This window comes from Scatophagus argus, chromosome 8 (assembly GCF_020382885.2).
Source record: "Scatophagus argus isolate fScaArg1 chromosome 8, fScaArg1.pri, whole genome shotgun sequence".
Classification (NCBI taxonomy): Eukaryota; Metazoa; Chordata; class Actinopteri; family Scatophagidae; genus Scatophagus; species Scatophagus argus.
In genome coordinates, this window is record NC_058500.1 from 9321713 (window position 1) to 9335712 (window position 14000).

General features: G+C 43.2%; 1 protein-coding gene across 4 annotated transcripts in view; it reads right to left on the reverse strand.

Annotated features, from left to right (window-relative positions):
* Window positions 1-9215, reverse strand: part of grip2a (glutamate receptor interacting protein 2a) — a 29580-nt gene extending 20365 nt beyond the window's left edge. The window contains exons 1-3 of one of the 4 annotated variants that reach the window (XM_046397265.1): window positions 8498-9214; window positions 2084-2164; window positions 1225-1360 (exon numbers count right to left, since the gene is read on the reverse strand). In XM_046397265.1, the coding sequence (XP_046253221.1) occupies window positions 1225-1360; window positions 2084-2164; window positions 8498-8675 (395 nt within the window). In that variant the 5' untranslated portion in view covers window positions 8676-9214. Of the gene's footprint in view, window positions 1-1224; window positions 1361-2083; window positions 2165-5804; window positions 6332-8497 lie in introns of those variants that run through there. The other 3 variants (XM_046397263.1, XM_046397266.1, XM_046397267.1) reach the window with 3 other exon arrangements.
* Between the last annotated feature and the right edge of the window lie 4785 nt (window positions 9216-14000).

Below are 14000 nucleotides of genomic sequence, written 5' to 3' on the forward strand. Positions count from 1 at the left end.
GACAGACCCACAGAGCATCATAACACTGAAGTCTCCCTCAGCTTTACTAAGCTTTTTAGCCACTATCAGCTCATTGCTTGCAACAGCACATTTCAGTCCCAAACAAGTTGATCCGGTTGTGATCAAAATAAGATCTGAAATTAATATTCTGTCTGTTCGGGCAGATTTTTACTGCCTGACGGCACCGTGAACATTTATACAAGTATTCATGGGTGGTTGTATTAATTTGTGCCCAGACAGTAGCGATAATTTGATTATAAATCCCTCGGCACAATGCAGACTAACACACAGAGCCAGCTGTGTAGAACAGCGAGTTTATGCTGGGATGGGATGGCTGAAAGCGTCAAACCCTCGGATCCTGACAGAGATGATTGTACATGGTGTCTCACATATGACATTCTGAGTCAAGACGCTGCTCATTGGAGAGCAAATTAATTAAATAGATGCTCTGGCCTGCTCGCCCTATCTCACCTTTGGGCTACTGCCAGTCAGCACTGACAGCAGACAGAGAGAAATGTCTTAACCAGCAGAGCTGACCGGCCTGTCATCCAGTCCGGTCTCATCACACAATGTCACTGCGGGCTTCTCTCCTGTCTGAATGAGTGTCTCTCCACCCAGTAAATTAGCTTGCTCTTCCACACAAGCATGAACTCAGCTGTGGGAAGACAAGCTGCTTGGAAGAATTAGCACAATGTCTGTTTTTAAACCTCCTTGGACTTGACAAGCGATGGCATATTTGGCCAAGACATTTTCAGAGGGGCTGTGTCATTCTTGCGAAAGTGTGTGTCACACGCTGCTTACTCATCATGAAACGTGAGTCCTGCACTACATTTTCCTTTCATGCGGTGTTGATGTTGGGGAAAATGAGCTTAATATAATCTTTATTAAGCAATCTCTGAAGAAAAGATTTATACTGATTAATTATCACCATACAGTGAATTTGGCGTGAAAAGAGAACACACACACACAAAATTAACATCTAAATTTCAATCTTTGGACACATCTTATTTGGTTTCTCGGGGCTTTTACTAACAAACGAGCGGTTTTAGGGTATTACTCTGTGAAATAGCATCAAGCTGATCTTTTAAAACGCCTACAGTCCTGCAGTCAGCGCATGCTGGTGCAACTTTGCAACACGTGTACGTTTGTGGGAGCAGAATAACAAGGACGGACAGCTTGGTGTGGTTGCCAGGTTTTAATCGCATCACAGAGCAGAGATCTCACCTGGCAGCTAGCCCACCTGGCCGTAGGTTTGACACTCTGGGCTTGCCATCCTTATCGGACCCTCCGGAGATGGTGAGGCCAAGGCTGCTGCCTTCCCTTTTCATCAGCTCCACTGTGGTCACTCCTCGGTACTCCTCTGCTGACAGACACGGACACAGGCACACATCCATGGTCTGCATTAGTGTCTGCTTGACAGAATCACCCTGTCTGAGAGGCAAGGACTCTTTTCTTCTTCTTTCTCTCCTGAATCTCTCACAGAAATGCACTCTGACGCACGACCACATACTTTTCTCACTGTCCTGTCTTTTTCTTGTTCCTTCACATCTTTCAGTGTGAGTGAATCTTTGTGACGGATTCAGGAGTAGGACAAGGAGGAGAATGGAGTCCATTTTATTAACTCCACAATTAAATTCTGATGATGGAAGGAATCTGAGTGCATTATTACAAAAAAAAAAAAACCTCACTGAAAATTACAGCAGACTCATCAGGTCATAACTTAAAATCCAATTGTATTCCTAAGTGAATGAAAATGAGTTTGACCTTAACTCTGATGGATCTGTGGTGATACAGTGCCATTTGAGGACTCATTCTGTCTTATGGTCCACATTGTGCTGTGCTGTTAAATTGTTCTCAAATGTGTGGTTTAGTGCAAATGACAGGTATGCAGCACAAGCATTTCCCCCCCTCCATCTTATCTAAGCATTCAAAAGAGCACAACGTCAAGCAGACAATGGGTACTACATGCACAGAGAGACAAACCTCAGTCAAACATGACTCGGGATGTAAGTGAAATTGGGCACAACAACATGAGTCAGATAACGGAACGGAAAACAAATATGTAAGTCAGACGTGACTGTACCTGAGAAGCTGCGCCTCTGGGACAAATGTGATTGGTCAGTTGTCCCGGACTCCTTGCTTCCCTTTGAGTATGGTCCTTCATCTGAGGAGACAGCAGAAAGGTGTGGAGGTGCTGTTACGGGGCACTGAGGTGATATGCAGCGAAACTCTACAGCAGAAGCCTAAATGAACATGACCATCCATTGCACATCATCGCAGCTGTACACACGTCAATGCTTTGAATTGCCCCCAGGGTAAAGTGGGGGCTCCGGGAGGGAAACAGCACTTAACCAGCAGCCACATCCATCAGGTCAGGCATTAGCAAACCGAAGAGAGTGACCAGCCTGAACTCAGGATCCTAGAAGGTCACTCTACTTTGCTTCCATAACAATGCTATAAAAGGGTCAATGGTTTAAAATAACTCCTCTCTGTCTGCAGCAAACCCTCAAAAACCATTCATTTAACACAAGAAAACATTTGCAGGAGCTTGACGTATGCAACCACTAAGGCATGGGAATTTTCCAGAAGGAACAGCATGCAGTTAATGGATTGCTGGAGCATGGAGAGAAAATCATCATTTTCATGTAATTTACCGCAGCTGCTACAGAAAGTCAGGAAATGTTCAATCTGCTCTGCACGGAAACTGATTTTTTTTTTTTTTCCACCCACAGCGGGACCCATTACTGCCACAGCACAGGCCTGGCCACAGATTAGCAGAGCCACTGCTCGGCCATGTGAACCTGAATGCAGCCATACAAGCATGTCAGCAGTCACAGCGATGAGAAAACTTGACTTGGCACTTCTCTAATCCTGTCCACTGCGGATTACCTTTACAGCTGTCCAGCACAGTGTTTGAACATCATATTGCAAACTTAAAGAGGAACAGTGCCATGTCCTCTTTTTTAAACGAGAGCATGTCAGTGTCTTACACAACAGGCATCAAACTGAAATCTTCAGTGACTGCTTTGATACAAAGATTAGATAAAAATCTCATTTCTCTAACACTCTGTATTAAGAAATTGTGTCAATTATAAACCAGAGATTTTCAGAATGTGAGGTGGGAGAGACAAAGATACCACACGAGGTATGGACAGATTCAAGATTTTGTTATGTCATAGTCTCATTCCAAAATGGATTAAACTAAATTTGTGTGGCACTGTTCATCACCTGGCCAATACCATTCCTACTGTGAAGCATGGTGGTGGTAGCATCATGCTGTGAGGATGTTTTGGGGCAGCAGGAACTGGGAGACTAGTAAGGGTCGAGGGAAAGATGACTGCAGCAATGTACAGAGACACCCTCGCTGACAACCTGCTCCAGAGTGCACTGGACCCCAGACTGGGGCGAAGGTTTATCTTCCAACAGGACAACGACCATAAGCATACAGCCAACATCACAAAGGAGTGGCTTCGGGACAACTCAGCCAGAGCCCACTGAACCCTACTGAACCCTATTGAGCATCTCTGGAGAGATCTGAAAATGGTTTTGCACTAACGCTTCCCATTAAACCTGACTGAGCTTGAGAGGTTCTGCGTTGAAGAGTGGGAGAAACTGCCCAAAAATAAGTGTGCTAAGCTAATAGGATCATACTCAGAAAGACTTCAGGCTATAATTGCTGCCAAAGGGGCTTCAACAAAGTACCGTACTGATCACAGGGTGTGAATACTTAGGTACATGTTGTATTTCTGTTTTTGATTTTTTTTAAAAAATAAATTTACAATCAAAGTCAAGCAAACTTGTTTCACTTTGTCATTATGGGGTATTTTGTGTAGAATTTTGAGGAAAAAAAATGAATTTAATCCATTTTGAAATGAGACTGTAACATAACAAAATGTGCATAAAAGTGAAGCAGTGTGAATACTTTCCAGATAGATAGATAGATAGATAGATAGATAGATAGATAGATAGATGTAAATCCATAAATTACCATGGAAAATGAAAAAATGAAAAAGACGCTCCATATAATTCCAGGACCTGATAATTAACACCTCTTTAGATTTTCTTTGGTGTTTAAGTAATCCAGTGATAGTCATCTGTATATCCACAGGTACAGTACAAACAGGAAGTGCTAACTATTAATACAGGAACCTTTTACAGGTGACAATTTGTCAAAAATGTGAATACAAATTTGAAAAAAATGGGCTCAGCTTGTTGCCCATAATTTACTGAATCCACGGCAGCATTTTATTTCATGTTTACACTCCCCCAAATTTAGGCTATGATTGTTTACCAAATAGAAGTAGAATTATAATCGGACTAACATAATCTATTTATCTACATTCGACTACGTTGCACTATACATAGGTAATATTTGGGAATTTAACGGTTGTCACGCTTCTCGATGTTGTCTGCAAGCCTGACAGTCCATAAATTTTATCTGTGCTGATTTGTAAAGACTGAACTGGGGGCTTGCAGGGCATCAAACCCACTGCCTTCTCTCTGTCCACATCAATTGATTCCACATCTGTCCAACCGAAGATGAGGCTTTTAGACAGCTGAGAGGCACAGATCCTTTGTCAAACCTCCGCTGACCTGAAACCTTTGGGCAGGCCCTGCAGCAGAGAAGAAAATCCAGCCTTCTTGTGCTCACAGCTGCATGAGCCAGACCTTAACCTCAGAAATATCTTCGCTGGACTCTGTATATTATGGAATGTATAGAACATACATATGCATATTATGGCATTTCATACCAATTAACACACATCCCTGCACAAATATTCTGTCCAGTAGCCGTGGGGCGCAAACGCACACATACACAAAGTGAGTGACACGTCACAAACACATTAAGCTGGGCAAAAGCCTCGTAGCCACACTGGCTCCTGAGGGCCCCTGACAGTCCGGCAGCTGTCATTGCAGTCAAAAGGCAACATTAGCTGTGGGTAATGCAGACCCGACTTGCTGCACGTGACTGAACACTACTGTACCACCAAGCCGTCCCCCAGCCATCCTGCTCCAGCTTAACATAACCAAATAAATTTACGCTAATGGCCAGAATTTATATGAGGATGGAGCTGATTAAAAAAAAACAGCCCCAACAATAAAACAACCATTGCAAAAAAAAAGTGGAACAAAATCTCTGCTCTGTAGTCTCTGAAGAGGAGCTTTGTCATTGGCTCAAGGATGAGGTTTACGAAGAGCTGAAGGACCTCGGAGCGTGATACAACTAAAGTAAAATTAGATGCTACTGCATAAATATGCAGTGAGTTAATAAACTCCAGACTTAATTCAGGGCACTGTACAACATTCCTCTTACTACCAATCAGAATGTAGGTTAAATACGGGGACGGCACTGACAATGACAATGAAATCATAATGCTATTTTCAGATGTAAAACTTTATTTATAAACTGGGCCTCGCCAGACCCAGTTTACGTTGCTATATCTGCCCCAATTACACATGGCAGGACGGTATGCAGGGCTGGTGGTGGAGTCCACTCACATTTAAAGCTCTTTCAAACGATCACAACCAGAACACACGCACTGTGATGATTTTGCATTCAAGTTAATTCATTCAGGCTTAATGGAGTACAGATTTACAAACAGTAGGAACACAGGAGTGATACTTTTCAGTAGTAGTGGCTGCACCTCAGATTAACTACACATTGAAGGAATGGGCTGCTCTTTACAGATTAGTAAACCATACGGGTGATCAATGAACCCCCCCCCCCATGACACAAATCCTCATCTATAGCACACAAGCTCAACCCCCTTCACTCTGCAAAGATCAAAGTGTGGTGCTCTTACCAATGCTGTTCTTGGTGTCTCTCCTCAGACCACACAGCATGGCGGTAATTTACTCAGCACAGCCACCCTTCGGGAAGTAACCTTGCTGATCTGAAGTAGTGGACAGGGAGCTGAGGTTGCACCTGAGGTAAAAAATAAAAAAGTAGGCGACCTGCGAGACCAAGCGTCAGCCACTCAGATAAAACACAGACAGCATCTTCTTTTCTTCATTCCTTCACCCTAAGTCCAGCATTTCCTTGACTCTTGTCCCTGCTTGTGAAACCTTGCGAAGAATTAAGCTCCAGAGGGTAAATTCTGATCATCAGATGGTCTCTAGTTCCCTTCTCTATTTAAACCCTCTTCGGTCCTCAAAAATATAAATCTACCAAGCTGTCTTTTTTTCTATAAAATCCAAAGCAAGCTGAGCAATAGTTCACGTCCTTTTCTTTCCGCCTCGCCGTGGTTCCATTTTTTGAGCTGTTCTTACTAATCATTTGTCCTTTTCCAGAGGCTTTTTTCATACACTCACATGAGCTCACACACAGTCCTTGTCTCTCACACAGAGCCAGAGTGAGTGTGTTTGCTCCCTCTCTCTCCCTCTGCCAGAGGGGTTCAGTGAGGCAGGCACACACTATAGTCACTCCCTCCCCCAGCACGCGCACACACACACACACACACACACACAGACACTCACTAACTCTTTATCCATTTCCCAGCAAGTCAAACACCCCTCATATGCACATCCTCAAACCCACCCACCCACTCACACATATACACACACGCTGAGATTAGACGTGACAAAACACTAAACTCTCAGCACAATTAACACCACCTGCACATTCATTGTCAGACTGAGTCCTACACAGTGTCATGTTTTTCTCACATAGAGAATGCATCCATTTCAAAGAGCTTGTTATCTTCTAGTATCTCCTTCTCTTCCACACACGCAGACACACACAAGCAGATAATGGAAAATGCATATGCAAAATTCCTGTGCAGAGCAGCTGCTTGTTTGAGAACATGTCACAATGTTATTCAGTGCAGTTGTTGTGCACGAGGCTGCGATGGCAGATTCTACCTCTCATCACACCACACTGAAAATAAATGAACTGCGTTCAAGTAGAAGGAAAAGATGAATATAAAGAATGTGAGTGATTGTGTGAAAATTAACAGCACTTCCTCTAAAGCCTGGCACCCCAACCCCCACGAGGATGAAAGCAGCCTCTGCTAATCCAGGGACCACTGAAGTCCCTCCACCCAAACATGGAGGGACTTCATGTTTGGGTACACACTAACGGGTCTGCTAACGGGTCTGCTGGCTGACCTGTCGCCCACACCTGTCTGACCATTTGTCAAGCACACAAGCCTCAGTGCCTGCCACTTCCTGACCCCCACCTCATACAGCCACCACCAACAACAACCGCCCTCCTCCAGCCTCGCTGCAGCCCCTCTGGACCTCTTCTGCCTCATTTGTTTCAGCCATTGCAGACAAATTGTTGTGATCACTGAGACTTTGGAGGCAATGAAGTCAAAAAAAAAAAAAAAAAAAAAAAGTTACAACACCAAAATACACAAAGTACACAAAGAAATCAAGCCTTCTACTCTACAACTGCTTATTTCTACAGATGTGTTAAGTGATAAACATTTTTCCATGTTTCTACTCGCTGTTGCATGGAGCCTAATTAGTCAGCTGTTCCAGTGGACACAATACTCTTTGGTGTAGATAATTTCCTGGGAGACTTTTGTCCTTAATACCCCATTTACAATGTGAGTGAGCACAGTCTTTCAGAGCGAGACTAATTAATTTCCAACAGAATAGAGCAAAAAGAGAGAGAGAGAGAGCAGTGCATTGGACTGATAAAAACCTCTGGGAACTTGGGCAGCACATGTTGGGTTACAATAAAGATTGACTCCTGAACTTCCCCTGGACCAGATTAGATTGACATTTTTGACATCAGGTGATGTAATGATGATATTAATAAACCAGAAGTTTGGCAGTGATCTTTTCATACATACAGGGTTAGCAGTGCTAAATCATAAAATATACAAATTAAAGCAGAATTTAAGAAGATGCTAAAATATGCTAAATATTTAAATATCCTGTGGTTGTTTTTTTGTGGTGCTTTTTTTCTGGCACATTTTACTCAATATTTCATCCACATTTATGCAAAAAAAAAAAAAAAAACAACAAACAAACAAACAAATGAACCCTTCTGAAAATAACCCACATTTTCATTATACATGGCCAGAATGGGCTATTCTTAACCTGCACCTCAATCAAACTGACCACACTGCCATCTTATGGTGATGGGATCCAGTTGCAAGTGAGAATCTAAAAAGCAAAATGACTAATTTATTTGTCAGCCAGCACAGATCAGTGTGTGACAGAAGAGAGCCAGAGGATCAGGATGTGTCACACACACTCATGCATCAGTGTTCACCTTAAAGGTCTGTCAAAAGCCCAGATGTTACTTAAGCAAATGTTTAGTTTAACAGGCCTGCACACATGCAAACACTTGAAACTCGCTGTTTTTAAATTCATTCACATAATGCATGATTTAGTGACGTGATGGAGAATTAATTGAAGAGAAAGAAAATTCTGCAAATTGCAAATAACTAAAACTAGTCTCACATGTCTTGTTCTATCTGAAAGACAACAACTGAACACACTAACACAGCACCACCCCCACTCAAAACAAAGACATGAGTTTTACCTTTGGTTCTTCCTCTGATGATGCCCAGTCGACATCTGAGAGAAAAAGAGAAAATCCTCCTCTTTCCACCTGCAGACCGGCTGCCTTTCCTCAGGGAATCTGACTGAGGGAAAGCGAAGGAGAGCTGCTTTGGAGCGAGGCGCCCCTTTCCAAACACTACCCTTGCTGACATGTTCATTTTCTGACCAGAGATGAAGGAAAAATGGATTCTGTCGACTTGATGACACTCTCTTAGACATTGTGGTCTCTGCCTGTCCTGCTGTTCTCATGTTCTCCTCCCTCTCTGGAGGACTTCCAGTCCTCTCAGGTGAGTTTCTCCAAGCCACTCCTTAAACATGTGAAGCTTTTCAAAAAGAAGATTCAGATTCAACACTGCAGCTTGGTTCGTGTTTTTTTTCTGAATAATTTTTCCCAAACACCATTGGTTATTCACTTCCTTTAGCTCCAAACAGCCACAAGCTGACTGACTGAATAAATGTTATGTTTTTGCATCTCTGGCAATGTCAGCTTTACAAGAACAGATGGCAGAGGGCTCAGGGCTGTGGGGCACAGCTTGCCTGCCAGAATGCAATGGAAACTTTCTCTACAGGGAGCCGGCTATGAACATCGCAAAACGATATACGGTCTGAGCTGCCATTTCAAGGCAACAACTTTCGATAACATTTTACCCAAGCAAACTATTACAACAGAGCGGCAACTCCAGATTTGTTGAAACACCCTGATACATAATATTCACAGACACTTTACCATTAGTCCAAAACCCAGGAGGAGACTGTGATCTGGCATCTTTGTGGTCTTAAGTTTGTAAATGATTGGCTTAGGATATTTTAACCTCATACATTTTGTTATTTAAATGACTTTGGAACAATTTTTACACATCTAGCTCAGCTTCCTGATCATGTTGACCCAGCTCACAGCCTGTGAAAATACTGGTATTACATCCTCTGTAGTTCTGAAGGAAAGGGTACTGTTTAGTACTTAATTAAAAGTAGTAAAACCTCTGTATAAACTCTACTTTGTTACAAGTCCAACATTCAGGATTGTACTCCAGAAAAAAATATTATCACCCAAAGTATTACGGTAAGTCTTACTGATCCCATGACACTTTAGCAGCATTTTAACTGTTTTGTATGCTGTTGGTTCATTTGATCTATATTGATGTATCACGTTTTTGGAAATTCATCAAGACAAGACCAGATCTTTGTCAACTGTAAACTAACAGATGTCAGGCTAATATGGGAGTGAAAATTAAAATACATGCCCCTGAAATGTGGTGGAAGCATAAAACAGATGCACCAAGTACCTTAAAATTGCATATTTACAACAATAATAAGTACAATACTCAAGTAAATCTACTTAGTTTTTAGAAAACAGTTTCATTAGTTCAAAGTTAAGTCAAAACTGATGTGAAGAAACACAAGAACATCTACCAGTCAAGGAGTCTAATCAGACTTGCATTATGGGAAATGTAGGATCAAGGGTTTTTGTGGCTTGATAAATACCAGTTCAGTACATTTTGACCAGTAAATATATTTCTAACTTTCTATCAGCCAAGCCCCCAACTTATTGAAATGTCAATAAGTTGGGGGGCTTAAACCATATGCAGCACTGATATAAGAACTCAGTCTGTTTCTGACTGTATGTGACAAGACTTGCAGACTCATCGCACAATTAACTCAAAGCTTATGAATTCATTTTAGTAAAAGCCCAGAATGTTCTTTGAGAGCAAGAAATCTTTCAAAAGCTACCCTAGATCACATCTTGGAAAAAGGAAAAAAAAAACAAAACAAAACTGTTGATGCAAAGTTACATGGCCTGTAGGTTCTTATCGTCCTTATTGAAGTTTTTAGCTTGACGCTCGTCTGACTCTCTTGCATCAACAGGCTCCAAAAAATAAATCCACGAATCCACTTCTTGATTTTAACTGTTTACTTGAAAACTTAAAGCAACATTACAAAACATAAAATATGTCCACAAAATTAAGACTTGCAGGCGTTAAGATAGAAAACGAGAGCGAAAGCAAGAGCGAGAACGAGGTCAAAAAACTATTTTACTCCAATCTTCCTTTCCTAGTCCAACTGACCCCGCTCCCATGGCAACCAAGGTCACATTCACCCCACTGGTGGTTCCCCTAAATGTCAAAATAAAAGCGCTCTCTTACCAATATACATCACTGAAATGCACATATGTAAATAGTATTTACATCTTTTTCCAATCATGAAATTACAAATTATATTTCTTATTTATAAATTTGTATCTTTTACATGAAAACTATTTTAACTAAAATAAACTGCATTTAGGCTCCTACATTACCGGCCCCTAATTGTTATCAATGCCTTGAAACAATTACTCAAATTTAAATCAAAGGAGCCTAATAACACACTCTTTGTATTATCTAACTTTAAGCTCACATCAGTCAAAACTAAATAACATTTGAAGTACAGCACACAACTTTATCACACTATCACCAATGGAAAAGGATATGTGAAAGTCCATTAATCAGTCTCTGACTCTTGCAGCAGGCACAGCTTGGTTACTGGGCGCAAGAGCTCGTTGGTCCGGGTCTTGACCTTCACCTGCCGAACGATACCTCTCCGATCTGGAAAAACTTCTGTGATCCTTCCAAGCGGCCAGGAGTTTCTAGGAGATGTGTCGTCGACAATCAGCACCACGTCACCGACGCAGAAGTTTCTTTCCAGCGTTATCCATCGTTGGCGCTCTTGTAGTTGCATGAGGTATTCTCTGCACCAGCGCTTCCAGAATATGTCCGAAAGGTATTGAACCTGCTTCCATCTTCGATTTGTATACTGATCGTCTTTGCTGAACACTCCTGGAAGCAGCTCAGGCTTGACTTTCAGTAACAGAAGGTGATTAGGGGTTAAGGCCTCTAAATCATTGATGTCAGAAGACGCCTTGGTAATGGGCCTACTGTTTATGATGGCCTCCGCTTCGCACAACAAAGTGTGTAGGCTTTCCTCATCCATGACTTGCTCTTTCACTGTGGCGTTCAGAATCTTTCTCACCGAGCGGATGAGCCGCTCCCAGGTTCCTCCGTGGTGGGAACCTGTCGGAGGGTTGAAGTGCCACTGTACACCTTTCTGTTGTAGGTGCCTCTCAATCTTGTTGGTGTTCCATTCACTTATCATTTTCCTCATTTCACTTTCGGCTGCTCTGAAGTTCGTCCCGTTGTCTGAATACATTTCTCTGACTTGTCCTCTTCTTGCTATGAATCTTCTAATTGCGTTCAGGCATGCATCAGTGTCAAGCGAGGACGCAATTTCCAAGTGCACTGCTCGAACAGCAAGACACGTAAAAATGACACCGTATCTCTTTACATGTCCTCTTCCTCTTTTCACCAGGAATGGGCCGAAATAATCAACGCCAACTCGCGTGAATGGAGGATCATCAGGCAGAACTCTGCATGTTGGTAAATCTGCCATGAGTTGTTTGCCAGCTGTGCCATGCAGCTTCTTGCAGCTGATGCACTTAGACAACATTCTCCTGATGGCTCCATTTGCTCCAGGGATCCAGAATCTCTGCCGCAACTGAGCCAGCATGTGATTCCTTCCCGCATGTGCCGTTACATCATGAATGTGTCTAAGAATGAGCCTTGTGACGTGTGAGTCCTTTGGCAAGATGACTTGCTGCTTGCAGTCGTCTGGCATTGCAGCACGGCTCAGCCTACCTCCCACTCTCATGAGTCCGTCTTGTACCACTGGGTTCAGCTTGCGAAGCGAACTACATTTCTTCACCCTTTGTCGTTCATTTAGCATTTCCAGGTCTTCTTGGAATCCTTTCTTTTGTGTGTATCTTACAATTTCTGTCTCTGCTTTCGTGAAGTCGTCACAGGTAAGTCTTGTTCCTTGGAATTTTTTCTTGAATCTGTCCAGTCTTTCCTTGCTTGACAAGCTTGGTTCCTTCCTTTTGTTTGCCTTTAGCTCTTTCAGCAGATCTTTCAATTTCAGGTACCAGGCTACAGCGCGTTTCAACTTTGTCCAGGATGAGTAGTACAGCATCAGCTGGTCCAGCGGGTCCTTGAAGTCTTGCACTTGTACAGCATGAGATTGAACCTTTTTGACCTCTGGGTCATCCACGTGTATCATTCCAGGATCTGGATTCTTTGGCCATTGGTCTTCCTCGCAGTGCAGGAAATCTGGTCCGGAAAGCCAGCTTTCACACTCCAAGAATGCTTCGACCGACTGACCTCGGGACACAAGATCCGCTGGATTTAGGTTGGTATTGACATACCTCCACTGCGAAGCCTGAGAGTGCTGCAGGATGGCTGACACCCTATTGGCCACGAAAGTCTTGAATCTGGAGCTTTCACTGTTCAAGTACTTAAGCACAACTGTGCTATCTGTCCAATATACTGAGTCATGGAGTTCCAATTCAAGCTCTTTCTTCAACAGCTTGTCCATCTTTACTGCAACTGAAGCTGCAGTTAACTCCATCCTTGGTATGGTCGGGGATTTCAAGGGAGCTACCCGTGCCTTCGCCATCATCAGAGTGGACTGGGTCTCACCGGCTAAGGAGCGTAGTACAAGGTAGCTAGTTGTTCCATAAGCATCTTCACTTGCATCAGCAAAGTGGTGTAGCTGAGCAAAGACTGGTACACCAAACGCCTCCATCTTGATGCATCTGTCAACGCCAAACCCCTCTAGCTGTTGCAAGTCAGACGTCCACTTAGTCCATTCCTTTATGACATCTGCTGGCAGGCTGTCATCCCAACTGTACCTTTGCCGGCACAGATCTTGCAGAATTTTCTTGGCGGGCAATACCACTGGAGCTATGAGCCCCAGAGGGTCAAAGATCGAGCTCATGAACGAGAGCAGGCCTCTCCTGGTGTGTGGACGGTCTTTGATGTTGATCTTGATCTTAAACTGATCCGTCTCTGCACACCATTGGATTCCCAATGCTCGCTCCATGGGTAAACTGTCCAAGTTCAAGTCGAGATCTTGAAACGTTTGAGCTCGCTCGTCATCAGGAATCGAGTTGAGCAACTTTCTGCTATTGCTTGCCCATTTGGTTAGCCGAAAACCACCTCTTGCCAGCATGCCTCGCAAGTTGGAGCACAGAGTGACTGCTGCATCCTCATCAACTACTGACTTGAGGCAGTCATCCACATAGAAGTTTTTCTTCACTGTGGTGGCAGCTTCTTGCCCAAATTCATCCTCGAAGTCAGCTGCACACTTCTGCAGAGCGTAGGTTGCAACGCTTGGCGACGAGGTCGCACCAAAGATGTGCACCTTCATCTTGAATTCGGCAAGCTTTTCCTCATGATTTCCTTCTGGCCACCAGAGAAATCTGAGTAGATTTGTATCTTCTTCTTTCACTGCCACTTGGTAAAACATGGCTTCCACGTCTGCCATAACAGCGATGTTCTCTTGCCTGAACCGTGTGAGGACCCCAACTAGCGAACTTGTCAGGTCTGGTCCCTGTAGAAGCTGCTGATTCAGTGATATTCCTCCAAAGCTTGCTGCGCAATCAAAGACAACGCGCAGCT